The sequence below is a fragment of the Oxyura jamaicensis genome, chromosome 4 (assembly GCF_011077185.1).
Source record: "Oxyura jamaicensis isolate SHBP4307 breed ruddy duck chromosome 4, BPBGC_Ojam_1.0, whole genome shotgun sequence".
NCBI lineage: Eukaryota > Metazoa > Chordata > Aves > Anseriformes > Anatidae > Oxyura > Oxyura jamaicensis.
The window spans coordinates 64,993,506-65,021,484 of NC_048896.1; the positions used below are offsets into that span (position 1 = coordinate 64,993,506).

A 27,979-nucleotide genomic window follows, 5' to 3' on the forward strand; every position below is an offset into this window, starting at 1 on the left:
CCTTGGAATGGAGACATGTTTGGGCAATCAGAATCCTAACATTTCACCATCAAATATTTGGGGGGAGAGGTAAGATGCAGGGGGGAGCATTCTGGTTTTGTTTGGCTTTTGTTTTGCCTTTTTTTTAAGCACCTGGTTTTAGTTTATCACAGAAATAGAAACTGAAAAGAAACAGTCCCCCTTCAAGTAGAATGTCAGAGTACAAAGGTACAAAGCCACAAGCTTTTAAAGCATTTCTAAGTGCAAGTATCAGCACCCTTACAGCATTCTCTGAAACTTGATGCAAAAGAATAAAAGAAGTTCAGCTGAAGCCCGCTGAACAAGAGTGGCAATTGATCTCAGCTGATTTTCAAGGGAGGAGGGACTGCTAGCACTGGAACCATCTCACGGAACAGAAGATAGAGCACACGTATTTCCTCTGAGCCTGCGGATGTTTTCCTGTGTGAGGAGGGCTTCAAGACAGCTTCTTAGTCGAGGATGTACATGGCAATATCACGTTAAGGAAGGGGCTCGCTCTAAGAAAGGCACACCCATCATCACACTCTCACCAGCTGGGTGAGCAGGCATGGCTTAGGCATCCTGCACAGAACACGTTGCAGTGGGGTGTTCTCAGTGGTGGTACCAGGGTGAGGTTGAGATTGCCGTATGAATGCAGCGTGTATGCTGCAGATTGAAAAGATTGGATTTGATGATGATTTTTGCAATGTGTTTGATCACTTGTAGTTATGAGTAGGCTTCTGTATGTGTGGTATCTAAAATAGACTTTGGATTTTTATCACTTCGTTATTGCAGAAGTATTGAAAAACTCTAGTGTTTCCTAATAGGAAATAGCAGTTGGTCAGTCTTCGATACTGGTCGTTTTTCTGGGACTTTAATATTAAGATGCTTACTATTTTATTCTGGTCTCAGGAAGTCTTAAGAATACGAAGAGTAAACTGGGGGTTCATCTGTGAATATTAAGAAGTTTCATTGTGCTTAGTAATGTTTGTAAACCTGGGCAAGCACATTTAGAAAATCTTAGGCCTGAGACTGACATAAGCATCACAGCTTTTCAGTGACCATTATACGGTATTCTTTTGAGAGCACGTATTTCACCAAGAATATTACACCTCTGACAGTTTTTTTTATTGTGGAAGTTATTTCATGATAAGGGAGAGGGAGGAGAGGCAGCATTCACCAATATTGACCGATCCATTTATTAACAAAACATGAGGTGTACAGGCTTGTGCCACCACCTTGACCTTGAGAGCTTTGTCAGTTTTTTGTTCTAGAATATTCTGCATCTTGAGAGACTGTCATCATCAAAAACAGTCGTTGCAGGAAGATCGAAGATTTTTAAAATTCCTAACTGCGCAGTCATTCTTCCCTTGCTATCAATAGTACAGTAAGGCATCTGTAAATGTGTGGAACAAACCTGGACTTGTTGAGAGGTGATGAGAAACTGCAGGTTGTGCCTTTGTGTGTGAGGGGTGAAATGAATTGCTGATTTTGGATTGATGGTTAAACAGTGCTTCTGGTGGTAGTCCAAACTAGGTTACAAATACAGGGAGTGAGAAAACAAATTTGCACATGTAGCTAGTAATCATTTTTAATATTATTGTTTGATTATCCTAGGCTATCATTTTTTCTTGAGCTCTTCAGAAATAGGACAAATATGTTTGTCAGCTATGAGGTAGCTGAAGGTTTGTCTTTGACTGAGGTAGCAGCTGAGTCTTTTTTGCGTGACCAAATCAATGCCAAATGTGTGCTTGGTGTACACTCCCAAGTAACTTCTGTCGCACTCTTGTGTACTAAGTACAAATTACATGTATGAAATGTCTCCTTATTCCAGGAAAAACCTTGGTGGTTGATGCAGATGACGGACACAAGACTCATTTCTCTCAACAGACCATGCTTAACAAAGGGCTTAGCAAGTCTATGGGATTTCTGTCCATTAGAGGAACACAAGGCGAGGAAGATTTTTTCCAGGGCATTTCCTCAGATTACAACTCAGGACAGGAAGATGCTTTCTGTCCTCACAGATGTAAAACCAATGAGTTTGAAAAAAAAGGTCACCTCCATACAGATGCCGCTCCCAGGCGGAAGGTGTGGGCTTCCTCCACAGACTTGCTCTGCACAACTGACAAGGCCGCTGAGAGGGACCATGCTGGAGACTCTCACAGGCATGGTCATCAGTGCGAGACGTTTACAGTGCGGACTTCTACCACCAACAGAAACAAGGAAGCAAGGTACTCTGATGGCAGCATAGCTCTGGATGTCTTTGGACCTCAAAAACTGGACCAAACGCGCCATGTGCCAGAGACATCAACTTCCGCAGCGATATCGAGTGCCTTTGACAGGATAAGAGAGAGACAAAAGAAGTTGCAGCTCCTGCGGGAAGCCATGAATGTAGAAGGTTAGTGAAGCTTTTAGATATTCTGAATCATTCCAGTCATTAAACAGAGATTGTCTTTATGATAAATCTGAGTTCTTTAATAGCAACTCTAGAAACTGCTGAGCTCTTACTTTTGTCCTCTGTTTTCAGGTAAAATCAAAGCATTATTACATCTGTTGCCAACCAAGATGAAAGTGCTTGTCCAGAATATTTAGCCAGTGAAGATAGTTGCTCTTTTTAAGTCAGCCAGTGTCAAGTTCATCAAGTAAAATTAGGAAATATATAGGTAACAGCCAATTGTCAGGTAATTTTCCTTCAAGGAAAACCTTCATCTTGAGCTCTTAAGGATGGATTTATACCCTGAAGGAAAAGAAGTGTGTCATCTACAGATCTCTCAGTTTTTGCTGTGTATAATTCTGGATGATCCACTTAAGCCCCATAAATATGTAGTTTCTTTTGGGCTTAAGATCTTTACCTGAGTGAGGAGAATTGTCAGTAAATTCCCTCAGTTAATTTAGAGAACACGTTGGGGGAAAAAAATCTCGGGACTTATTGTGTGCACACTTATGGAACTGTCTTTATGTGGAGCCCTGTAATGGGGAACAGCGTGTTTTGTTTCTTTTGAACATGCACTGTGATTTTCAGGGGTTGTAGATTGAGGACAGCTGGTTTGAAACTGAGTGCCAAGTCAGATCCTGTTCATGATGGGCAAGAAGGTGTTGCTTGTTCATCAAAGGTATATGCTGGAAGAGCTGTACGTGCAGATCTAGCTGGGTGATGTATTCCATTGTGTAGAAAATTGATACGACTGAACTATCATGGTGGCCTGGCTATTGTGTGACAGAAGCGACAACTGCCAGAAATAACAACCTCTGCCTTGTTTTCCTGCACTGAGGTGTGAACACCCCTGTTGAGGAGAGCTGATAAAGCCTTTTATCAGGGTTGTAAAGCACTGTGTGCTATCTGAGGAGGAGGCTGTATTGCAGGCAGCATGGGGAAACATGTTCTTCCTCTCCTAAGCACATGAGCCTTGAGCTCCAGAAAGAAGGAGCCTTACTGAAACAGCATCAGCAGTTCAACAAGCTGCTGTGATTATCTACCAGCTGCAAGCGAAGGGTTTCTGTGCTGTGGCATTAACATCTTCCAATGAGGGTAACATTATCAAGTGAAAAAATGAATGTAGATGGAAATAGTACAGTGGAGATAACCATTGTTTGTTCAGAATAGAAGTTGACCACCTGTAATTACCTACTGAGATGTCTGATGGGGTAGCGGGGACATTGCTTTATGTTTGGTTGAAGACTGTGAAACTGAAGGGGGCCATATCAAGTGCATGAGTCAACTCGAACCTTTGGAGATAGGCACCTCGTGGAGTGTCAGCAGCCACTCCCTGCATTGGGAAAGACCAAGAGCTTCCTTGCTGAGGAGTTCAGCTTCGTGCGGGGTTGTGTTGCATAACAGCAAAACCAAAAGCTCGGCCAAGCCCGTTGATGAGCAAGGGTTTATCGTTCTCAGTCAAACAGGCTGGGAGGCGACAGAAAAGGTAACGCACCTGGGCCTCGCAAACTGAGATGGTTCAGCTGTGTGAAACTGCTTGCTTAGTGTAGAGAATGGGTGGCAGTGCAGCCAAAGCAAACCAGGAGCCAGGGCTTTACGCTTGGAGGAACTGAGTGAGGGCAGATCGAAGCCGTAGCTCATGACTCACTGCCCATCCTTCTGAATTCAGTCATCACTTGATAGAAGAAGTCTCGATACTCTCAGTACATAGCTGGGTTGCAGTGTCCTTGTCTTCGGAGTTACTACTTTCAGTAGAGGAAGGAGGTACGTTTCACTCTTGCATTGGAGTCAGCATTGTGTACTGTGCACTTTTTACTGCAGGTTTGCCATGTATTTTTCAGTTAACTTCTTAAAAGTTTCAGGCCAAAAATGAACTGTGAATGTCAATTTTTAACAAGAGTCAGTGCAAAGAGGTATTTGAGTAAGATGAAAGGGGAATGGTTTTTCACAGAAGAGTTGGTTGCTGTTGGGTTGGAGGTGGCTTGAGAAGTCTGAGTGAAAGGACTCCATTTCTCCTTGAGGGCAGGGTCACAAACCCCCTGAGATGTGAAGTCTCTTCAGGCTGCTTTAGCTTCCTTTCTTTGTTCCATACATTTTGCTATTCCTTACCGCACATCTTGTTTGCAATAGATGAGTGCCTTGAGACCTTTCCTAAAGAGAGTCTATTGCTAGCTTCATCTGTCTGAGCAGCAAAACCACAGCATGTAAGTTATTTCTCTGTGCATTACTCTTGTGTGTACTTCTCAGGCAAGTAGTGGGTAGACAGATTATTTCCAAGTTGCAGGTACTACCAAGTGCGTGTGGATCTGCTCTTCTGACACAGAGCCAGCCTAGCTGAGAGCTGTGGTAACAATTGTCAGCGCGGGGCTAGCGGTGGTGGCTTTCTCGGGCAGCACGTGGTGGTGCCGAGCTGTCTGCCTGCAGCTGGTGGGCAGCGATGAGAAGCGCCATGCGTGAGGTGTCTGGGGAACATGACAGCAACCGTCCATCTTCTCCTTACGGGTTCTGTTAGGCCTCTGGGGCTGACACAGCGCGACTGCCGAGGGGCAGCACTGAGAGAAAGCAAGGGAGAGAAAGCAGCAGGTACGTGGGAAGCTGCCCGGTGGGGAACGAAGGGTCTGCTCAGCTTGGAGGGGCGAGGAGAGCCTGGAGTCATGGGAGCAAGGTCAGTGGTTGGGCTTAGTGGAGGGCCGGGCATCTGCCTGCTCACTGGTATGTCTGGAAATATTTTCAGTTCGCCTGAGTCCTGCTCGAGGTTACCTCTTAACAGTAGGTAAGCCTCTGCCTTCAGCTCTTTGTTTTCTCAGTTGTGAAAAGGCATCGGACTCTGCACAGGCAGAGCTTTGTCAGATATAACTTCCCTCTTCAAACTACAAAGGAATTTAAGTGACACGTGGCTTAGTTCTTCCCTAGCTCATTTTGGGTTCAGCTGGCAAGCTTTTTTGTTGTTCATAAAACCTTAAGGAGCTGACTGTCTTGGAAAAAGAAAATGTTCCCATGCGTAGGCTCTGGTACGCCAAGCTTTCACTCAGAACAGATTTTTACAACCCAAATTATAAACTCATGAAAAGCCGAGTTTATAGTGGGAAGAATGACAGAGGTTTAATTACAGCTGTTCTGTAATGAGGTAGTTTGTAGCGAGCTACTAACCATCCACACTGCACTATAATCTGCAGTTGGAACGTCTTGGATGCAGCCTCCCAAACCCTCCAGAGGCAGCGTCTTCCAAGTGTCTTGCTCACAAACTTGCTGTGTTGTACATTGCTCCTCTGTGATGCTTGAGGGCTGAGGTGATTGTCGTAGACCAAGTTTGGGTGTTTGTCAGTGACCAGGTTCTTGGCCACATGTTGAGGGGGAGAGAAGACGGCTGCTATTTCAGCTCAGGTGTACGTCAGCCAATTCTGAACGCTCAGATCAGACTCCAAAAATGTGTTTTCATCTTGTCAAGTGATGGAAGAGAGAGTTCTGTATCTCTGCTGCTGTTGTTGATTCTTGTTTTTGTCATGTAGTTTGTCAGCTTTGGTGTTAAACCCAAGCAGCTCTTCTGTACCGAGTGAGCTGATGTTCTGCAAGTTGGCAATGGCTGCTTGGCGCCCCCAGCCAGGATCCCCTGTCAGAGCCAACAACCTTCTGCCTTTGGCATCTTGCAAGCCTGGATTGCTGCTCAAGAGCATGAGAGCTTTGTGCCTTCTCCCTTACTCCCAGCTTTCTTTGCCATCTCACCCACAGAACTGATGGTATCTTCTGAGAGCTGCAAAGCATAAACAGAGTTCAGTTTTCGCGTTGGGCCTGCCTTCAGCTGGCGCGATAGGCGGGCACATGGCTCTGCGATAGACTACTGACAGTTTCCCCCATTCGTTGGCTCAGGTGCCTTTTCCCCCTTGTTTTGTACATCTCCATAATTATAAGGGAAGTGGTTTCTGTGTTCCTTGAGCAAATGTGTATCCTTTTTATGTACAATGTTGCTTATGGGAACGTTGGAAATGAATGCAAGAGGGAGCAAGGAGTAAAGATTGTCTGACCTGGTGTGCAGGAGCACAAGAGGCAGTTGGAAGAGTAGTAATGCAGAGCTGGCTGTGGATTAAATAGCACACGGGGGAAAATGGGAGGATACCAAAAAAGCTGATTGTGCTGGAGAGCTGGAATGCTGGATACAGGGGTGAGGGACTGGGGGTGGTTGGGAAATATTCTCAAGGCTGTCTTTGTTCAAAATGTTTGCAGTCAGGAGCCATGTGAATTCCAGGGCCTCAACTTGTGTTTATCCCTCTCTCTTTTACCTCTGTTTTTTCCAGCTGGAATCCTACATGATTAGCTCTGTTTGTTCTTCATATACTGGTGTCTACTTCAAAAAGGTAGCAGCAGCAGGCAGTGTAGGATTGTGTTTCTAGATCAGCCTCTGCCTCTCAAGTCTTCTGAGTACTTATCTCGCAAGACTGTTAATTGATGTGCTCCCCTGAAGACTTGTCTGGACCCCACTTATACACCTTCCACGTCATGGCTGCGTGTCTTCGGCTAGCGAGTGAAGCTGGCGGGTACTCTAAATGTTCAGATTGCTAAAAACTCTTAGTTAGAAGTTGTGTTTGGGAATAAGGAAAAGTTACTGTGGTCAGTATATTGTGGGTAAGCAGGTTGGTAGCACATGCCTTCCAGCAAATGAAGCCCAGAGACTGGAACTGGGGAGCTACAGGAGAAGCAGGTTAAGCAGGAGGTGGGATGTAGGGCAGAGGAGGAATAGCTGCTCTGCGAACTCACCTCTGTGGATTCAATGACATGCATACTTTCTTTTTCAGTTGAGTTGTATGTACTCTACAGGTAAGTGAAGTGGAGGAAATGCGAGTCACCCACAATGAGGTATGCTGTTTGCATGTGAAAGCAAACTGAGGCTCAGTTTACACTTGTTTTAGGATCATCCTGCAGTGTGATTTCAGCTCAGTGGCGGTGAAAGGAATTGTCATGTGGCTGGTATGTCCGGTATGGATAAGGTTCAGTTACTGTTCAGCAGTCACAGTCATGAAGCTGCAGGGTAGGCTAATGAACTGTTCCTAACTAAGAAAACTTTGGGTCAGGAGATATACTGGTGCTGCGAAAATTGGCCCTTTAAGGAAGAAAATAAGAAATACTTGTGTGAAATACCTGTAAGGTACAAGTACTCTGACATCAGGCACGGCTGTTTTGTTCTGAATTATATAGCTTAACAAAAGGTAGTAAAACAGGATGGTGGAAATCCCATGTTACCTGTGAGCATGTGACAAATAGGAATCCTTACCAGGGATTCGTTCTGGGTCACAATGCTCTCTGTTGAGCATCTGCTGTGCTGCCTCGCAGAAGGTAATTCAAGTTGTATTCGATGAAAAGAGGAAAGGGAAGAGTAAATATGACTCTAACTTACTTTCTGAGCTTCTGCGAAAGAAGCACATCCCAGCCCTTTCTCAAAAGACTATGGATGAGTTTCATGGCATTACAGCGAAGCTGTACTAAAGACGCCCACCACCAGAACCCCAAGAGCAAACCAGAACACCCGCCCTGCCGGGAAACTGCTTGTTGAACTCTGCTATCTCTATCCTTTTCCTTCTCTGTGCATCCAGTAAGAATTTTGTAATAATGTGCATTTGAAAACCAGTGTATCTAATGTGAGTCATGTGCTCGGGATAATGACATTCCAGGCTAAATGCGGTCCTCTGATTTCTGTTGAAGTTGGCTGGGACAAGGCTTTCTGTAAATTACGAGCCTGGGCTTGCACATCTTGCCTTGCGTAAATGGCGTGGTTTGTTGTTTTGTACTGGGTTAGGTGCCTGTGAGGTTGTGCTCTGCTGGCTTCCATGGGCAGTTTCAAAAAGTACCGCTGCAGTGCTACAAAAATGGCACAAACATGCTTTCTTCCATTTGTACAGCAGCTCTCATCTCCATGTTATGGTGCCTGCACTTTCATTACAAGTTTTGTATCTACATCTTCATTACAGACTCTTAAAACAAAAATACCAAGACTATTCAAAAATCCCAGGGAAAAATGTGAATTCTGGAGACCAGTTGTTTATTGTCATCGTTAGCTTTTGCAGATCTCATTTTACAGTTCCTTCCCAGCCATTCAGGTTGGTCCTTGTTTTTGAAATTCTTGGATGAAAAACTCAGCGTCAGCTCAGTCCCGGAGTGTGGACTCGTGACCTTTGGAAGCCAGCTCTTCATTAGAAGAGGTTTGGTTTGGATGCAATCCAGATGCCTTCTCTGAAGTTAAACCTAAGATGATATGTTAGAATCAAAGAGAATTTGCTGGAGGAGAGAAGAAAGCATGAATTATTGGGTGAATTCAGCAAGCACTGTAGATAGAGCAGTCTCCGTATTGATGGTTGAATCTCACTCTTGCAGCATGTATCCTGTCCGTGCAGTCAGTTCCACTGCTATGTATATTTTCCTGAAACTGAGCGAAGCAAAGAAAAATCTCTTGCTTTTACCCCGAAGCAGAGGCTGTAGCTTCTCACTTGCCCCTAAACTTCTGTTCTTAAGCTAGGGCTGGTAGTCGTGGGCACGGCCCCATAGGGGAAGATTATAAAATTATTGGGGAAAAGAGAAGATGACCTTTGCTTATGTTATTAGGGAAAGTTGTACGGCCTCCTTGGGGTGGAAGGTGTGACAAGGCACAGCTGGTCCCAGCCCTGCCTGTGCTTGCAAACACTGCGATAACGGGCCTACAGCTGGCTGGGCCTCCTGTGGCGAGGCGCAAAACCTCTGAGCAGTGATCGGGAACCTCACTTGGTGTTCCTGGCCCACAAGCTGCCCCCGTGGCCTCCAGCAGGGCACCCGCTGATGGGCTGAGCCAGAGGAAGCCAGACAGCCCACAGTGTCTGATAGCTCCACAAGTGCTTGTTTCGTATTCTGCTTTACCATTTTACATGTATTTTTTTTGCAAAATTTTACGTCTCAGAGAGCCAGGACAGAGCCACAGTTCTGTGTGCAATTCAGGAAGCCCAGGCTGCTGACTAGGTGGAAAAAAAATCTGCTTAAAATCTCATGTTATGTTTTATTGTTCCATTCCCTTCCTTTTGCTTCAAAGACGCTCTAGCAGACTTGCAAAATCTACAGCTAATAAAACTACTGGGAAAGAGGAGATCTGTTTTCACTTAAGCATTTCTCCACTGTAGCTCCAATATCGTCTTAGGATTCGTGCCTCATTCGAAGGGCTGGGATTGTTTTAAAATACACAACAGAAGGCTTCCCACTGAATTTGGGGTTTATTTTCCTATTTAGGCAAGTCATTGCTAGGTGAGTGGTGGGTTTCGGTGTTGTAAAATCCAGAAGGCTGAAAGTAGCCATTGTGAAAGGCTGAAGCAAGCCCCCCCCATTGAATTCTCTGCATCGAGCTGTAGGTCGCTTTGCAGGCGTGCACGCCGTGGTGCTCAGCTGTGAGAATCAAGCGAGGCATGGGTGTAGGTCTCACTGGGCTTCAGCTTTTGATGCGTCTCTTGCAGCATCTTGCTGCATTTGCTGGGGTTCTGGGGAGCTGCACAACTGAGTGGGCTGGTAGACAGTTGTAGGAAATAACAGCTTTTGAAGGTTTTGGAAATAAACATTGCAAAGTTAACACAATTTGGCTTCAGTGTTTGTATACTGCAGCACTTGGTTTCTTCTCTTTCTTTTTTTTTCTTGCTTGGAGTTTTCTCTGCCACCACGCCAAATGCAAACAAGTAGTGCTGTCAGCTGCGTGTCTGACTTTTCCTCTGGCCTCATTCAGGCTTTGCTGTACCTTTTTGGTTGTTTTTCTCAGAGGGTTTTGTCTCTTGAATGTGAGAAGATGGAACTTCAGAATTCCTTTTTGCAGAATCATCTTGGAAAAACAAGGCTGGGGTTTAAACCACGTGTCAGAAGATAGTTTTGAGAATGTTACTTGCGAACCTAAGATATGCTGCTTGATGGAAAACCCACTCTGTTGTGCAGGTAGTGACAGGGCACAGTTGCTAACATGTGGTTCTATTTCTCTCAGAACATAGCGGAGAACAGAAATCTGTTTGGTGCAGGCTCCATTTGTGGAGTCCTGGTGGGCTGGGGTTGGATCAGCCACGTCCAGCTCTTGTGGTGATGGATTGCACCCTTGCTGCTCAGCCTATCCCTTCGTACTGGTAACCTTGTACTGGAAAACTGGTTCCCAAGAACTGAGCTAAATATCTCATCCTGCCAATTGTGCTCTATTTCTGCTTTTCCAAACTGCTTTGTTCAGAAGAGCACTTTTGATGCTGTAGTCCCTTGCCTATCCCTCTCTTTTCTTTGTTTTCAGTTATTTCTCGTCATCTCTAGAGGAAGTAGCAGTGTTTCACTTAACCATTGATGGCAGATGATGATCTAGTTGGTTATGGCTTGATTTTGCTGCTCCCGTCCAGAAGGGGGAAGTGCAATTAACAGAATTCCTCTGTATTGGTTTTTCGCTTGTTTTGGAAATAAGCTTAGTTTACCAGTTGTGTCTTCAGCAACATTGGATTGGGTAGAAAACATGTTTTCATTATTTCTATATAGTAATTTTGTTATTAAGATGGTTCACTTAGTAAATTTATCACTAGTGTTAATCACACCTGGTCAAGCTGTGGTCTGCAATAACTTCACGTCTCTTGCTGCTGCCTGCTCGATTGTTCAACATTTTGTACTCCTCCCCTTACGTGCCTTACTGCAGTAATTGGCACTTGTATTTACAGCTGTTACATGTGCTTGCTCTGTATCATCACTTCTGCTTTCAAAAATGTTAACTGTAAGTGGACCCAAGACAGCCTTTTGGAAAGAAGGACATCTGAAGTGTGCTCTGTTTGACAGCAAAGCCTTGGAGGTCTCCAAGTGTGGAGGCTTTTTTGCTTTCTGTTTCTTGCTTATAAGCGTTGTGCGTGGTTGTTCTCTGCCTTGCATGTGGCAAAGTTTTGAAGATAGCTGAAAATACCAAGTGCGTATCCCTTCCAATTCCTTTGCTTTCAGTACGTTATGTGGAAAGTTCACTGACACTAGGAGTGGAGGCTATGTTGTTTTGCTTCCTCTTCAAAAGCAATTAGCTCTTCTGGTTAATTAAAAATCCTGCAGGGACTTAATAATTGATTGCTAATCATATTTTATGGATGTTAAATTAAGGCTGAATGAATTCTGATTTTCTAGTTCCTGCTTTGTTGCTATGGATATTTTTCCTTTTCTCACAGAGAAGGAGCCAGGGGCTGAGTTCCTGGCTGTTGCTTCCTACACACACGAGGCATGCGCCAAATATTTTAGTCAGTTTTGGTCTGGGTACTGGGGCTTGTAGCTGTTGTGTTTTGTTGGCTTGTGGGACTTTAGTTTTTTTTTTTTTTTTTTTTTTTTTTTTTTTTTCTAGCTATTAGTTTTCTGCACAGCATCCACTGAACATTTCCTTTGCTTTCAGACTCCCAAACCACAGACTGGCATTTAAAATGTTTTGAACAGATCAAATTTCAAGTGTTGCTTTGTATTTGACTTTGCATTAGAACTGTTGTTCTTTTCTGACACCCTGATTTAAACTTTCAGAGCCTCTGAGAAGGTACAAATCTTACCACAGCGATGTTTATAGTACTTCAAGTGAAAGCCCATCTGTTATTTCCTCGGAACCAGATTTCAGGCAAGGTAAGACCTGTGTTTAAAAATAATAGTAAAAGAAATTAAAAAAAAAAAAAAAAAAGGCAAGAAGAAAGTTCAAAGGAAAAAAAATATGAGGGAAGTTAAATCATTAGTAGGAGGCTAGATAATTACTACTAATATGAAGTTGTAAGATGATCTCATGTAATTAAATAATTGTGTTCAGTTCAGCATAATTGGCAGTCTGTTCAGAAATGAGTTTGACATTTAGCACTCTGAAAGGGAACATGGTAGGAAAAGGTGGAAATGGTTAACTTCACTGGAGTGCTTGATTTAAATGGCACAGTCTTCACAGGCACAAAAACAATCCTAGTTGTTCCTAGTGTGCAATCTCAGTAACTTGTAAAAGCTTTCTATGGAACGTATATGGTTTAATTTGTTTGGATTTCTGTAGGCTTTACTAAGAGGATAAAATGGTCGACAATTTATAAACCAAAGATTTTAGTGTAACACAAAAAAGTAGATAGTACAGGCTAATAGTATGACAAATTTATGCAAGTTCTACTAAATCAGTCGCTTGGAAAAACAGGCAATGGTATTATTTGTTGATATATGACAGGAAGGTTTTCTTCACAACATGGAAGCACAACATGGAAAAAAGTACTTGGGGTGTTTTATGAAAGAAGTGCTAGAATATGCTCCAACCCAGCTGCCCTGTGCTCACCACGCCTTCCACATCTTTTGGCAGTCTTCCTCCTAAATACTGAGCCTGAAGCCTAATAAGCAGAAACAAGCAGCAAGTAACAGCAGTGGTCTTGAGGCACAATAACTATTTTCCCATCTGTTTCTTGCCATTTAGAACAGGCTGCTCAAGAGTTTCTATGCAAAGTCTGTACAGGTGAGAGAGAGCTGCTTTTTGGGTACCAGTAGCTAGAGTCAATGAAATGGGTGTCATAAAGAACAATTCCAAAATCAACATGGCTTTAATGTGTTGTCCAAGATCTCTACCTCTGTTCACTGAGGGTACAATAAGAAATGAAAGCCAAACACTTTGCAAAATCAGGTCAGAAGTTTAAAATCTCAGGTGCTGCTGCAGGAAGACATACCAGCAAAGGAGCTAACCATTATAAACAGGAAAGCAGATAAGTTTATTATTTAAAAAAAAAAAAAAAAAGACAAAACAGAAACCTATTTCATAGTGAAGGGTCAGATTTCAGGGAAAATTAATCACAGGAGCTCAGCAGTATACCAGTTTCTTAACTTCCTTGTGAACTGGTTGCAGAATTACTTTATTTAACTGCTTTGATATTCTGGAGCGGTTTTGTGCAGTGTCTCTGCCACTTCATGTCTCAATAGAATAGCAGAAAAAGAAACCTTCTGTGTTGGAAAGGTGTCTATGCAATCATGTATTTCTTTTTTTAACGTTTTTTTAGGCCTTCCTTAGTATTCTTCCTCAAAGGAATTCTGTAGTGTAGCTACCTTCACTGGGGGAAGCAGTAAGATTTCTTTGAAAACTGAAATCAACTTCCTAATAGTAGCGTGTCTAATATGCGGAACACAGAAATCTGATGCCTTCTAAGTAATCTCATGTGACTGATAAATCCTTGATTTTTAAATGGGATTGTTCTGTATGCTTTGTTGCCTAGTCAGGTATTAATTTGTCTTTTGGTTTTCTAGTGAGAAGAAACGAAGGTTTCAAGAGAGATGATGCCAATGGTGCTTTACCAAGCGCTGATGATATCTCGACGTCAAGTCAAGCTAATTCTCAGAGAGCCAGGTAAACCATGTGAAAACTGTGTCTTGGAGTGCTCAGTCTCTATTGGAGAATTTATTGTAAATCTGCAAGCCAATTCTTCACTCCCATCCTAGTTTCTGTTTTATTTTAGTAAATTGTTGTGTCTGAAAGATGATGGTGTTTCAAAATCGCATAATGCAGTCAGTCAAAGTATCATTGTGCATGTGGTGTAGAGGTAACTATACCAGCTGTGAGTCCAAATTTGGCTCCTGTATTTATTGGAGACTGGGTTGTGCTCTGTCATGTTGGCATATCTGTCAGAAGGTCAAGGTTTGTGTTCTGCTTGGAAGTGGTTAATCATTTCTATTTCAGTTTTACTTACTTAAAATTTTTAGGAAGTATTGGTATTATTTTGAAATGTGTTCATTTAATAATGAGATGATAATATGCAATTGCTTTGAAATAAGCTAAAAGCCATACATTTGGTTGTTTACTCTAACAAACTCCTGGTTTATGATAATGTTAGATACAACTTAGGCTTTTTGAAACCTATTTTACCATATGGTTTATTGGAATATTAAGTCCATATGATTCTGTTGCATTTTTAGATTAATTTATTTTTAAAATGCTGTTTATCAATGTTGCTTTAAAAAGCAGGTTCTCTTTTCAACTGTACTTGAGTACAGCGGAGGCTACTCTAGCCATAGCTGCTAAGTTTTGTGAGTGGTTCCATTGTAAATGTTTGATAATCTTTATAGGCGTGAACCTTTTAAATGGAAAATTTTCCTCTTTTAGTCTGTCACATGCTGAATCACCTATGAATATTTGATCAAAAATATTCCAATAGCATTTGGGGGGGGACAGGGGGCGGGACACGTGTTTTCTCTCTCTCCTCTCATTTCATTACAACAGCCATCTCTCCGCAGCTTTATTTGGGATAGATCGGGAAAATGATTGCTGCTGTGCTTGGTATTGTAGGATATTTATAACTTTTTAGCATGGACCAGGTGGAAATCCTGCTTTATTCTAGTAAAGAAGCTCAGAGATGTCTGAAGATTGTAAATGTTTCAGGAAATGTGGCAAGGCTGTCAGATATGTCCTTGTAGTTTAGCCTATAGAGCTATGCTTTGAACATGGAGATTAAAATAAAAGAGTATGTGCTTCTTGCACTATGTTGTTTCCCCTAAATGCATCTGAGTAAGGCAGGGTCTCAGGTAGGCTGTGTATGGGTGCAGATGAGAAAAAGAACAGAAACTTGGAAATTTTATGGCTTCTGTTGGTCTGTTGAAATAATGCACTGGTTTCCTTACCACTTGCACTTCGCCTGGAAAACATGAAGTCATTTAGAGATGTATATATTGGCATTTCTTGTGGCAGAGAAGTATTTAAGCATTACTTAGCTGGGCAGAAATTACAGTATCAATTCATATAACAGAGTACGTGTTGTGCTGCAATGTTGAGGCAATCTAAGAGATCTGTCCTGTTGTGACTTAAGAAGATTTGAGTTTGTATGGGAGCTTGCAGGGCAAATGTTAAGGACCCTGCTTACAGGTTCATGTTGCATGTCAACCTGTTTAAGAGCTGTAAAGTTCTGCTTCCAATCTGATGCTACCGTAGAGCAATAAAATGGCAAAATAACTACTTCCACTGAGTGCACAGAATGAGCTCATAAATTTATTCTTTGCCCTTTTCCTTTTGGTGAATACTGCTATGTCAGCCTCATTTACACAGTGGCTGATTTGGACCCCGGGAAGCTGCCAATTCAATGCTGCAGCAATGCCTCAGAATAACCTGTCAGTAATTGGTGGATGCTGGTAGAGAGCTTGGCTTTCTATTTACGAAATGGTTCAGAAACAGAGTGTAGTATGTGGTATGGAAACAAGTCACATTGTTGTAAATGAATCAGGCCTATTATGCAAGTAGAGGTGCTGTGGTAAAAGAGTACATACTTTCTCATGGTTCGTTTCACATTGTCTTATTTTAATTTATATTGTTCTGTTAAGACTGGTACCTTTAATGGAAGTAATTTGTGTATGTGTGAAATCCAGCAGGAAAATACTGTTCTGTAAGTGCAGTGTAGAATCATCTCCTTGGCTTAGCAGTGGTGTGAGCTTCACGTTTATGGAACTCTACAGCCTTTCTCCAAGGCTTAGTATTTATTTTGATCTGCTGGTTTTGCATGGCCTCCTATCTGTGCATCTGCTGAAAGATACCACTCTACACCTGCACAAAAATGGCATAGAAGGGTACCACATGTAGTTCTTTACAGAGTTAGAGACCGACACCCTATTTTCATAAGTTGAGAAACCTTTTCCTCACTACCAGACTAGCAAGTATATCCAAGATAAAAAGTAAAAAAATTAGGCTGAATTCCTGAAAACTAATTTTACTTTTTTTAAAAAAAAATTATTTTTTTTTTTTATATACCCAATGAGAAACAGAGCAAAGCAGCCAGGAGCAGAATTTGGTCCTAAAATAATACTTAGTATCTCTGTTAATTATGTGAGCTGAACAGAAGACAGGTCTGTCTGTCTGTCTCTTTCTCTTTGTGTCTTTCCCCAACAGCTGTTAAAACTTAGCAGTGGTATGGAGTGTGGAAAGGAGTACCACCACTGATGGATGGTAGCTGGTTCAGCAGGGACATTTCCAAGGAAATAACCTGCTATTTGTATCCAGTTTATTGTGTATTGCTCCTTCAGAGTGCTCTGTGCTGCAGAAGACCAAGACTTTGATAATTTCAGAACCATAAACTGTCAGAGTAAAATCATTGATAACAAGTAGCTCCAGGGAGCACGTTCTCCGAGTTCAATGGTTTTGGCTCTGGGTTTGGGGAGGCACATGTGAACGAACCTATAACTTGAGTCCCTGCAGCCGTTCAGAGTGTTTTTCTCTGTATTCAGAGATAGCATCTGTACTTTGGTACATTTTAAATTCACTGCTACTGTGGCACGTCCTTAGAGGCAGTCTGCTTAATTATCCATGGAATAAATCTCACACAAGTGAGGTGTATATCAAATGGGGGGATTTGAATTTGAGAGAGTCCGCAGCTGATATTAAGAAAGTGGTAAAGCTGCAGCAAGATTTGTGCTGTTTGGGGGAGCAGCCTGCTCCTAAACAAGCATAAGCCATAGATTTTATTTATTTATTTATTTATTTTAGTAATCTTAGAGTAAGCCCAAGCCATTCTTGTGTTCTGTGACTGTTGTCACCCTTTAAACTTCTTGGAATGCTTTCCTTTTGGCAATGGATACTTGACCTTTTCCTCTTTGTTTCTTGAATTTCTTATTTTTGTCCTTTTATCTCTTTTTCCTCCTTTACTATTTCTTCCTTTTTCTCTCTAGGAGCAGCAGCTGACATGGATCTCTTCCTTCTGTTGCCTTTTCCTTCCAGTTACCCACTAGATTCCATTTGCATCTCCGTCCTCCCCTACCACTGTGAATCCATCTTTCTCAGTCTCTTCCTAACCTTTCCACTGCACTGTTCATTGCAGAATGCTACCTGCTCCCCTTCTTCCAGCTTGCTTCCTTCTGTGATCCAGTATGTGCTCATGCCGTGGTAAGTACGCTAGGCGAGGAGTGAATTCACTTGCTGCTTTGACAGGAGTCAGCCTTCCAGGTGACTGCTCACCTGCCACCTTAGGTTAATACCTAACTGCCAGACCGTGGTTTGCAGCCAGACGTGGATGAAAATAAAGAGTAGCAGCCAAGTATTTGCCATACGGGGGGAACCATAGGAAACACGCTGCTATCTGTTAGGAATGTCACTGGGGTCTTTTTGTGGCAGTAATAACACTTGCCTATTCCAAACTTCTCAAAAGAGCTTCCTCTCCTTGCCACCACTCATGTTTTCAGAGAAATGCACGTGAATTAAAAAAATAAACCAGCGTAACGAGACTGTTTCACAGTAACTTATGATTGCTATTGCACAGATCTGTGTTATTAATAAGGCATCTTTTTCAGCAGTAGGGGTGGTTTTCACATTAGCAAGTGTTTTCAGATACAGCCAGTTGCAACGTGTCTCACTTCTTCATATCAACTTTGATAATTCATAGATATTGACATTCAGAAAGTGTTTTGGTTTTGTTTTGTTGTTTTTTTTTTTCATTTTGGAGCCCATCCTTAGACCTTGATCTGAAGAGTGCTTGTGGGCGTATTTAACTAACTTCATTGTGAATATTCCCACACAGACTATGTTGATTTTAATAAGCCTCCTCTCTGTGAAAAGCTAAGCTCGTGCACAAGTCTTTGCAGGTCTGAGCACTTTCCTCATTACTTTGGCCTTTTAGGTGCACGTTATTAAGTCTGCTGCAAAAAGAAGCAGAGGAGGGAGAAGGGGAGCAATGCTAGGAAAGCCCAGCACAACGGGAAGGATAATGGGCAGACATCATTAAGTTTCTCTGTAACTCCTCAAGACTTTGCCTGAAACTCCATTTGAGGAACCTCTGCATGATTTTGCTCAGTTCTTGGCCCATCAGTGCTGTTTTATTGTTTGGAATTTTCCACGATAACATAAATCTTATTTTAAGACTATTTTTGTATGTTGGTTGATGGAACTTCAATATCAGAAAATGTATGAGGACGTGCTATACGGTTCACACTGCTGGCATTCATTAGACGCTTTGCTCTGAGATGATGGAAATAGATCTGAAGTTATGCCCACAGATTATCATAGACAACTGTGCTGTCTGGGCTGGTGCCTGTTCTCTTACTTGGTAACTGGTTTGTCATTTATCAAACTTACACACCTACTTCTTAAAATAAATTAATGATAAATTTTTCTGTCTTAAGAAGTAGGTAACCTTCTTACTACAAAGTGTCAGTGCAGGTTACATTCATCTGTATTCCTAAATTTCAGTGCAGGGGTGTAGACAATTCAAAACATTCATTCTTTCTTCTTTTGTGTTTTTCATTGCTCTAGTGTGCCATCAGAACTAACTTAGCTGAAAAACAGAGTTGTTAACTTAGCTGGCAGAGTTGTGAACAGAGCTAATTTAGCTTGGTATTGTTCAAAGTGCCTTTACGTTGTTAAAGGTATTTTTTGGTAGATGAACTTCTTGTTAGTTTCTCCTATCTACTTGTGTTGAAAAATTGTCTGTGTAGTTCTATAAACAGAGGTAGAACAATAAGCCCTGATTAATTTCTATTTAGTTTGGGGTTTAGAGGTGTTTTTTACTTTTAAGTACAGGAGACAGGGAGAGAAGTCGAAGTTGTGTCTATTTTTTCCTATATTTTTTCCTGTGTTTCAAATAAAAATGGTTGTTTACCCAAAATGAGACCTGGATTTTTTTCCTAATTTAGAATAAAATTGGTAGGATACTGGGGATCCTTATTTGCTGAGATAAGAACTGGAGGCTAGATTACTGTTTTCACAGACACAGTGGTGGCTTTTTATTTTTGTTCTCTCTTCAACTTTTGTCCTTCAAATGATTCATTTAGACTCTTACTTCATTTATTGTCATGCCTATATATCACCCACGTCGTTCTTAGGAGTTTAAGAGAAACATTTATTTTTTTACAGGGGAAAAAAAAAAAAAAAGATGATTAAAACATTTCAGTATGGTATTTAGAATAACTTAAGATGCTGATACATATAAAATGTTTATATAAATATGAAATATAGTGAATATTTCAAGTAAAGCATAGCAAATATTTTAAGCCATATTTCCTGCTCAGGAAAAGTTCAGGGAATAAAATACAATATCCTGCAAGGAGTTACTAAAGAATTGCTGCAGAGGAAATGATTGGAGCAATATGCACCCATATATAGTACACTTTATCTTCTTTTTTATTTTTTACATCTTTTCAAGCATGCCTTTTTCACAGTCCCTGCTTGAACAGACTCAGTTGTTCTTCTTCCTGTAGATTACCTGGTTTTGTATGGATTCCACTGGTTTGTAGTGTCGAGTATTTTTTAGACTGCAATTGAGCCTTTATTTTCATACAGATAAATGACAGGCAGTTGTAGAACCTCAGCATGTTCTACTCATTTTCCACACTGATTGCTTGCTATAGAGTGCTTCTGTCTAGGAACACCCTGTTCATCTCCTGGCTGCTGAATAAACGTTGAGTTTACCATAGTGTTGGTTAGCTTGTTTATGTTTCTGGGCTTCCACTTTGATAAGTGCTTAATGCAGAGGAATGTCTTAGTCACACCCATAATGTCTTTTATCCCCTCTGACTATGTAACAGGCAGCATGAAGCACCATTTGAAGGCAATCTTATAAGTCAAGAAGTGATGCTAAAGCGTCAGGAAGAAGAAATGATGCAACTGCAAGCTAGAATGGCTCTTCGTCAGTCCCGACCGAACCTCTACCCTGGAGATGCAATTAGGTCCTCAATGCTCGATATCACCAGAGATCCGCTGAGAGAAATAGCCCTGGAAACTGCCATGACTCAAAGAAAACTGAGGGTAATGCCTTGATCTCAGGTGAACTCTTATTTTCGTTGAAACGGAGCAATGTCATGACTGAAATTGAAATACATGAGATTCATAAACTGGGTCCTGCCATAAACAGATGAAATACTAGGTGGTTGGTGTTGACCTGATAGGAAAGACTTAACTCTCACAAAGTAAACTCCTGAACTTTTGTGGTGTTAGTGGACAAGTAGCATAAAGAAGCAACAAAAGATACTGAAACAGACAGCAAGCCTTGACTGAACATTGCATTGGTTAAACAAGCAAGAGCTCTATTGGGGATAAGGAATGTTTTTTCCAGTATTTGGTTCCTCCTGGAATGTAGATGTGTCCCGCCACCATCAGTAGTTATTAAATAAACAAGCTGGGAAGGTAAAGAAAGAATGGCAAAAAGGTGATACATTTTGTGCCTGGGTTCACCCTGACTCATCGTGCAAACTGCCCATCGCTTTCCCAGCTCTCTTGGTATGTGGATGGAGTACAAGATTAAAGAGGGAGACAGAGACATAAGTAAATGGAGTGGGTGATGTTCAGAGGAGATGACAGTTTGATGCCCTCTGCTGCTGCTTTCAGTTAATTGAATTCTTTTTCTCGTTTGCGTGGGAAACAGTGATACAAGATTTGCAGGTGAATTTGCAGTCATCATACTGGCTAAGAGTCTATGTGTCTCCAGTCCGTAGCACTCGGGCCAGTTTATTCACATAGGCCTTAACTAACAAGTATTTAGGTGAATCTTGGACCACTTCCTTAAGGCAATATTGAAGTCAGGATTGTGCAGAGGACTTCTTTCAACAGTTCAGACAGTTTATGCTCTCCTGTAATTCCCAGGAAGAACAAATATAACACTTATTTGCCTTCAGGCAGATAGATATTTGCCAGAACCTCTGCTTGAACCCAGCAGACAGAATGAGACTGAAGCATTTCAGACTTCAGGACAGGAGAGTTCCGTGTTGCAGGCAGAGATGTCAAGACAGAGTTGCTGCCAGTGCAGAAAACCTTAGCAGTGTTAGGACATTGATTACTGAAATAAGCCCAGATGGTCCTAATATGCAACACACACCCTTGTATTTTCAAGGAAGATGAATAATATCAGAGTATTAGCTTTTCGCCCGAGTAAGGAAGGAAAACATGTAGAGTAGCAATGTCATCAACACTGCAGCCTGCCAGCACATCTGGCACACATGCTGACAAAATAAGATTGTTCAAACTGACCAGCTCCTGTGAGGAATTCATAACAATTTTCCAGCTTCAGCCTTCAGTTCCTCTTTAGTGTGTACAGGGCAGGAACTAACTGTGCGTTGGTCTCTTGTTCGAGCAACACAGTATTCATTCATACGCTTGTGCTTTGCAGAATTTCTTTGGCCCTGAGTTTGTGAAAATGACGATTGAGCCGTTCATCTCCTTGGATCTACCTAAGTCTATCTTGGTAAGAAAGGGGCTGTTGAGCAATCAGTGGCCGGGGTAGGAAGTTTAATGAACAAATAAACAAATGCACCTTTACCGTGAGTGTGAACATTGGGATATTTTATTTCACACAACGCAGACGAAGAAAGGGAAGAATGACGACACAAGGCGGAAAGTAAATGTGATGCTTCTAAGTGGGCAGAAGCTGGAGCTGACCTGTGACACCAAAACAATATGTAAAGATGTCTTTGATATGGTTGTTGCCCATATTGGCTTAGTGGAGCATCACTTATTTGGACTGGCTACTTTAAGAGGTAAGAATAATCTTTTTGTGTAGTAGACTGGTATAGAGCAATAAGAGATAAGTACAAGGTGTTGAGACGAGATAATAAGAGACTGCCTGGCATGTATGAGGCATTTACTTTGAGTTGCATGCTTTTGTACTGAGGCAAAATACATTCTGCAATGAAGAAAAATCCTACTCCTTAAAATTGTTTGTTTGCCTGAGTAATGGCATCTCAGCTCAGGCAGCCTGTTCCTTTTGGTTGCTGAGTGTTCTTCACTGCAGCTTGCTGCCTTCACAACATGTATTGCTCTGTATGGCACCCGTCAGAGGATGTGAGAGGGGTATTGGGTTCTGAGCAATGCTCTCAGCAATGCTGCAGCTTCTTGTGGGGGCAGGCCCATGGGGGTGCTGGGATAACTATTAGGGCTCCTGGTATAGAGGGAGTTGCATTCAGCTAAAAAAGGTTTGCTTCTGAACTGTTTATTTTTTGCTGTTAGAACAGACCAGAAGTTGGATTTCTTTTTCTTCACTGGGGGGAAGGTCATTTTGGCAGAACTAACGTGTTGAGACACAAGTTTCCTGTTTTCTTGTCTAGTGGACTAGTGCGGAACTGTAGCACTCAGAGTACTGGCAAGAGATAGAAAACCTTAGCAGCCTGAAAACATTCTCCGTCTGTGGCAGCCTCCCAGTGCCCTAGGCAGTTTAGAAAGCCTTGAAAATACTTTGCAGAAGCATAACTTGGACATAAGTAGTAAGGCAGGGAGGGAATGACAGATTAGAAATTCCTATGGGTTAAGAAATTTAACATTTTAAAGACGCCGTAGCTCCAGCTTCTTGGCTATTGTGGAATATTACTTTTTTTTCCCTTCCCCTCTTTTTGTCATTACTAAAAAATTGTTTCTAATACTGTTATTTAGTGTTTCTTCCCTTCAATAGCCATTCTGTTTATAAGCCTGGTTAGCCATCAGAAAACCTTACTGTATAAAATTGAGTTTCAGAATTATAAATCTGGTCTTGATCCTCCAGCTGGAAAAATTACTTGAATCTGATGTTTTTACTCATGTGCTTCTCTTTAACATTTGTGGCAGACAATGAATTTTTCTTCGTTGATCCTGACATAAAGCTAAGTAAAGTAGCTCCGGAAGGATGGAAAGAAGAACCAAAGAAAAAGAACAAGCCCCCTGTCAACTTCACTCTGTTTTTTCGCATCAAGTTTTTTGTGGATGATGTCAGTCTTATACAGTGAGTGTATGAACATCTTTTTAAACTCTTAAGCCCTAAATTTATGTATGGAAATTGGACATTAATCAAACACTCTAAATTCCTAAAAGGAAGAGTACCAAAGATGGTGTGTTTTTTTGTGTTTTTTTTGTGTTTTCCTTCTTCTAGGCATACTCTCACTTGTCACCAGTATTATCTGCAGTTGCGGAAGGACATCCTGGAAGACAGGATGCACTGTGATGATGAGACAGCCTTATTATTAGCATCCCTAGCTCTTCAAGCTGAGTATGGAGATTACCAGGCAGAGGTACACCATCCATTTCATCTCTGAGAAACTGTGTTCTTTGTGTTCTTGCTGCTTAATAAAAGAACGGACTGTGAGCAGCCATGTGTGCTTCGCAGTTCTACCCTAGACAAAAAGGTCAGCCAATATGCTGCTGACAACTGTAGTTTTCTTACAGTCTAACAGAGAACATGCACAGGGCTGTTGCGGAACCTAGTTCAAGATCTAGATGTTGAACCCTCCCTGTTCGGTAGAAGTGGAGTCAGGCTTGGATGGGCTTTGAAACTATATGTGAAACTAAGGTATGGGTCACAGCTGGGAGTCTGAAGTCAGTCTGAGTTTGCAGATGTGCAATTCTGCCTAAAATTAACCTTAAAGCCAAATTAACTCAGTCACGCCCATATAGTCTGTAGCATATGGAAATGCTGTCACAAAAATGTTTCGTGTTGTAGGTGCATGGCATGTCGTATTTCAGACTAGAACACTATGTCCCAGCTAGAGTGATGGAGAAACTAGATACATCCTACATCAAGGAAGAGCTGCCAAAATTGCACAGCACTTACGTGGGTGCTTCTGAAAAAGAGACAGAGTTAGAATTCCTGAAGGTAAGTGGTAACTGTTTGCTTCCTCAGTCTGACTGCATGAAATTCCTTTTGAGAAGTTGGGTGCATGAACTTCAAATGAAATCAGAGGAAGCCAGCTTGAAAGGAAGAAAGCTGAAAAGATCTCAAAATATTAATTGTTAAAAGTGGGAAAAAATCATAATAGATGAGGAGGAAATCCCTTATGCTTTTTTTTTTTTTTGATCATCAGTAGTCATCTTGCTTTAGCTCAAATAGGTTAATTAAAAGCAACTATTGATGCTTGTGTTCATTCTAAAAGAAGCCATGATTATGAGGCAGCACAGCCTGCATGCCCTATGTAGTTTGTTCTTTCTGCTGTGGGGAAAAAAGAGAATTTAAATAATGAAAAGTTTTGTTAGATCTAATACCTTTTATGCTGGTTAGGACACATGGTATAAAGTGAGCCAGAAACATTACCAAGCAGACATCCTTTTGCAGATAGTGTGTACAATGACAGGAAAACTATAATTGCAGACATACTTGCTTTATTCTAAAAGGACCGATTAAGAAATATAATTATGGGCTTTGCTGCTGTTGCTCATGAGATAAAGATCAGGTCCTGCCTTGATTCAATGGCTTAAAATGAATTAAGCATCTGAGAGTTTGCAACTGAGATGCTGGATAACTATTACACTTTATTTCCAGAGCCACTCTCTGTACTGCAGTGGCACACTCCGAGACTGCAGCAGCAGAGGTGGTCTCAGCTGTTGCTCATGTGGTAGAAACATTCTTATAACCACCAGGAATTAGAGCGAGCAAGAGCTGGAGACTTGATCCTACCCAAATCTAGCCTGGCAGGGGGCAGGGTAGGGAGAGCAGTTGGATTTCCTCGTTTGATTCATTGCATCAGTCCCATAAGCAAGTACTGAAGAGACAGCGAGAAGAAGGACTGGGAGTGTAAAGTGAGCCAAACTGCTGCTTTCAGCACTGGGGATGCCTTACCGTGATCGCAGAATGGAAGCGTAGATCTAATTCTGCTTTTAAGAAATGTCTTAACACAACAAATGCATCTGACTGGTTACAATTTATTCTTAGCAATTAATGGGTGGAAATTAATGGGATTTCAGTTTTCATTATTCATACCTAAGTTGTTAGATTTTGTAATGAATCCTAATGAATCCTTTGCTGTGGTGTTGGGCAGTGTATCAGCAGATACTGCCAAGACTTAAAACCATCTAGAATAGTTTGTGTTGACTTGTATTATCATCACATTCATAACCTGGCTAAGTGGAATCACCAGATGAAGAGCAATCTTTTTTTCCAAACTCCATATGTATACATAAATATATGTATTTCGTACTTGTGCTATATATCCTTAACTTCAGACCCTCTTTGCATTGATCTATGCAGCTGTGTCAGAGGCTCACAGAATATGGCATTCATCTTCATCATGTGTTGCCTGAGAAGAGATCCCAAACAGGTATCCTTCTGGGAGTGTGCTCCAAAGGAGTTGTTATTTTTGAGGTTCACAATGGTGCTCGCACACCTGTACTCCGCTTCCCATGGAGAGAGACAAAGAAAATATCCTTTAGTGTAAGTCAGCCTCTTTCCCTCTGTTTGATTTTTTTTTTTTTTTTTTTTTTTTTTACTAGCGTGCGTTCTACACTGCTCAGTCAGGTTCCAGCCTCAGAAGAGATTTTAACACCTGTGTTTTGAAGTGCTTTACAGCAAATCTGTAATGGTGTGAAATGTGGCTTCGCTGCTGTCTAGGAAAGGACTAATACAAAGATAGATCAGAGGCTAATGGGAGTGTGGGGAAGAGCTCTATCCACTTAGTGCATTTCTGGGCACTCTGCCCATGCTGCTGTACGGCACCTGAGAAGTGAAGGAGCCCTAAGGCGAGAATCCTGTGTCAGAGGACTGCGTACTGGCAAATGCCAGTGCTCTCTGAAAAGAGTTGTTACACCAAAGTTGCTTGTCAGCTGAGGTGTTTAAAAGAGTCGTTAAGCTAAGTCAATACATTGGATGGCAGTGGATGAGACACTTGGTCTGGGCTATACCAGCCAACTTCAGGGAGCACACCTTAAGCTGGGGGTTGTGTGTCAGTTGTTAATGAGCTGCCAATACTTGCTTTTATAGAGGTATTGAAAACATTACTTGTAATTCTGATACCATATTGAAAAGCTACAGCTTGTGTTGCCTGTTCTAAGATGGTAATGGTCAATTGAATTTTCAAGAATCTTAGAAAGACCTGAAGTATTAGCTGATAGATTTCATAAATAGATGGGCTTCCTCTTCTCTTGGTTCCTCTTCTCTTGAGCGTTACCAGCCCCTGTAAATTTCAGAGGTTTTTCAAAAACTCATCCTGCTAATGTGATGGTACTAGTTGTTATTCAGCAGTAACAGTAGCAGAGACTAATTAAATAATAATAAAGTACCATCTCAGCTAGCCCAGAAGTAGCTTTAAAGTGCTTCTTTGTAAAGCTCAAATTACTTTCAACCCCTATTTTAAACAGAAATCTTTCCCATCGATGCATTTTTTTCAGGAAAGTTTGAATGCTGTCATTATGCAAAAGCAAATAAAAATTATAGGGTAAAAGAAATCACTGTCTTAAACATTTTTTTTTCCCCATCATGTAGAAGAAGAAAATAACTTTGCAGAACACATCAGATGGTATCAAGCATGCGTTTCAGACTGACAATAGTAAGACCTGTCAGTACCTTCTGCATCTCTGCTCTTCCCAGCATAAGTTCCAGTTACAGATGAGAACCAGGCAGAGCAACCAAGACACTCAGGACATTGGTAAGGACTGTGGTGCTGTGGTGGTTTTTAATAGCAGCCTATATTTATTTTTATAAGAAGAAAAAAGTGGCCTTCAGCTTCACACTACATGTGTAGCTCTACATTTAGAGAGAATGTATAAGGAGAATCTACTAGCTAAGTTTATTTTGAGACAGTGAGTTGGCAATCACACAGAGCTGGCAGCCAGCAGTTCCTTTTAAATAAAAAGGAATCTAAAAATAGGTCATTAGTAATGCTCTCCCATCTGATTAATAGCTTTTGGTATTCTTTTAGGAAAAAAAAGATAATTCCTAAGTGTGATTTGTAGATTTTGCTTAATGTGAAATGCGTTGATTTGATCATGTGGAATTACGGATAAAACGGTGTGAACTCACTAGGGCAAATAAACCAGGGAGCATTTCATGCCGCTGTATCTGTAAGCGGAGAGGGTAGCTGTCTTTATATTCTACTTACTTTTTGGTGGACCAGCTAAGGAATGACACTGATGATAGTCAATTTTCTTCAGATAGGAATTGCCATCTAACTTGTGTGTATGTAATAGAAAGTAAAGTGGCATTCTTCTAGATGGAAAATATCTGATGAACAGTCATTTAAAAAGAAAAAAACAGCCCATGTAATAATAATTTCTTGCCTGCTTGGATCAGAGCTGACTTGTCTGCCTGACTTCAGTGCAGACATGAAAATGCAGTTCTGGTCAGTCTGCCTGCTCAGTCTTTTTGTTCTGTGTTGTTATCTGTCTGCATTCCAGTTGCTGTTAATTGAGATTTCCACCATGCTAGCTGGGATGGAGTCTATGACCCCGTTGCAGTGGAGACTGTGATATAATTATATATGTATATTGCAGCTTTTTCTATTCAGTCAGGTGCAACCAACTTGTTAGTGCATAGTGGGACCACAGGGTACGGCGCTTGGTACTGCGCTTAGTGTTAGCTTGCACTGAAACGCAAAGAAAGGCAGTACATGCAAGGCTTTCATGGCAGGCAAACTTGGTTGCTTGCAGAGGAGGTAGGTGTTAGGCTTTCAGAATCTGGAAAATAGTAGTTCATTTCTGTGCAGTGCAGGTTTCTTTGAATTCAGCAGTTTCAAGTCTCAGTCATTTATAACCAGAAGAAAAACGTGCTCTGGTTAATTATGTTATGCTTCATCATTAAAAGGAAAAACAATGCAAGGGAAAAATTTGCTTTTGCCATATTTTTTCCAATCTAAATGGATTAGTCCTGTTTCTCTTTCCTGCAAATATATAGTAATAAATATATACAATAATATAATATTATTATATAATACAAT

General features: G+C 41.4%; 1 protein-coding gene across 5 annotated transcripts in view; it reads left to right on the plus strand.

Moving 5' to 3' along the window:
- PTPN13 (protein tyrosine phosphatase non-receptor type 13) overlaps window positions 1–27,979 on the plus strand; it is a 114,942-nt gene that overhangs the window by 51,708 nt on the left and 35,255 nt on the right. For 3 of the 5 annotated variants that reach the window (XM_035325129.1, XM_035325127.1, XM_035325128.1), the window contains 11 exons: window positions 1,832–2,395; window positions 11,936–12,031; window positions 13,661–13,760; window positions 19,907–20,126; window positions 21,484–21,558; window positions 21,676–21,850; window positions 22,911–23,064; window positions 23,212–23,350; window positions 23,779–23,931; window positions 25,300–25,482; window positions 26,530–26,692. In XM_035325129.1, coding sequence (XP_035181020.1) covers window positions 1,832–2,395; window positions 11,936–12,031; window positions 13,661–13,760; window positions 19,907–20,126; window positions 21,484–21,558; window positions 21,676–21,850; window positions 22,911–23,064; window positions 23,212–23,350; window positions 23,779–23,931; window positions 25,300–25,482; window positions 26,530–26,692 — 2,022 coding nt within the window. Of the gene's footprint in view, window positions 1–1,831; window positions 2,396–11,935; window positions 12,032–13,660; window positions 13,761–17,208; window positions 17,274–19,906; window positions 20,127–21,483; window positions 21,559–21,675; window positions 21,851–22,910; window positions 23,065–23,211; window positions 23,351–23,778; window positions 23,932–25,299; window positions 25,483–26,529; window positions 26,693–27,979 lie in introns of those variants that run through there. The other 2 variants (XM_035325130.1, XM_035325131.1) reach the window with 2 other exon arrangements.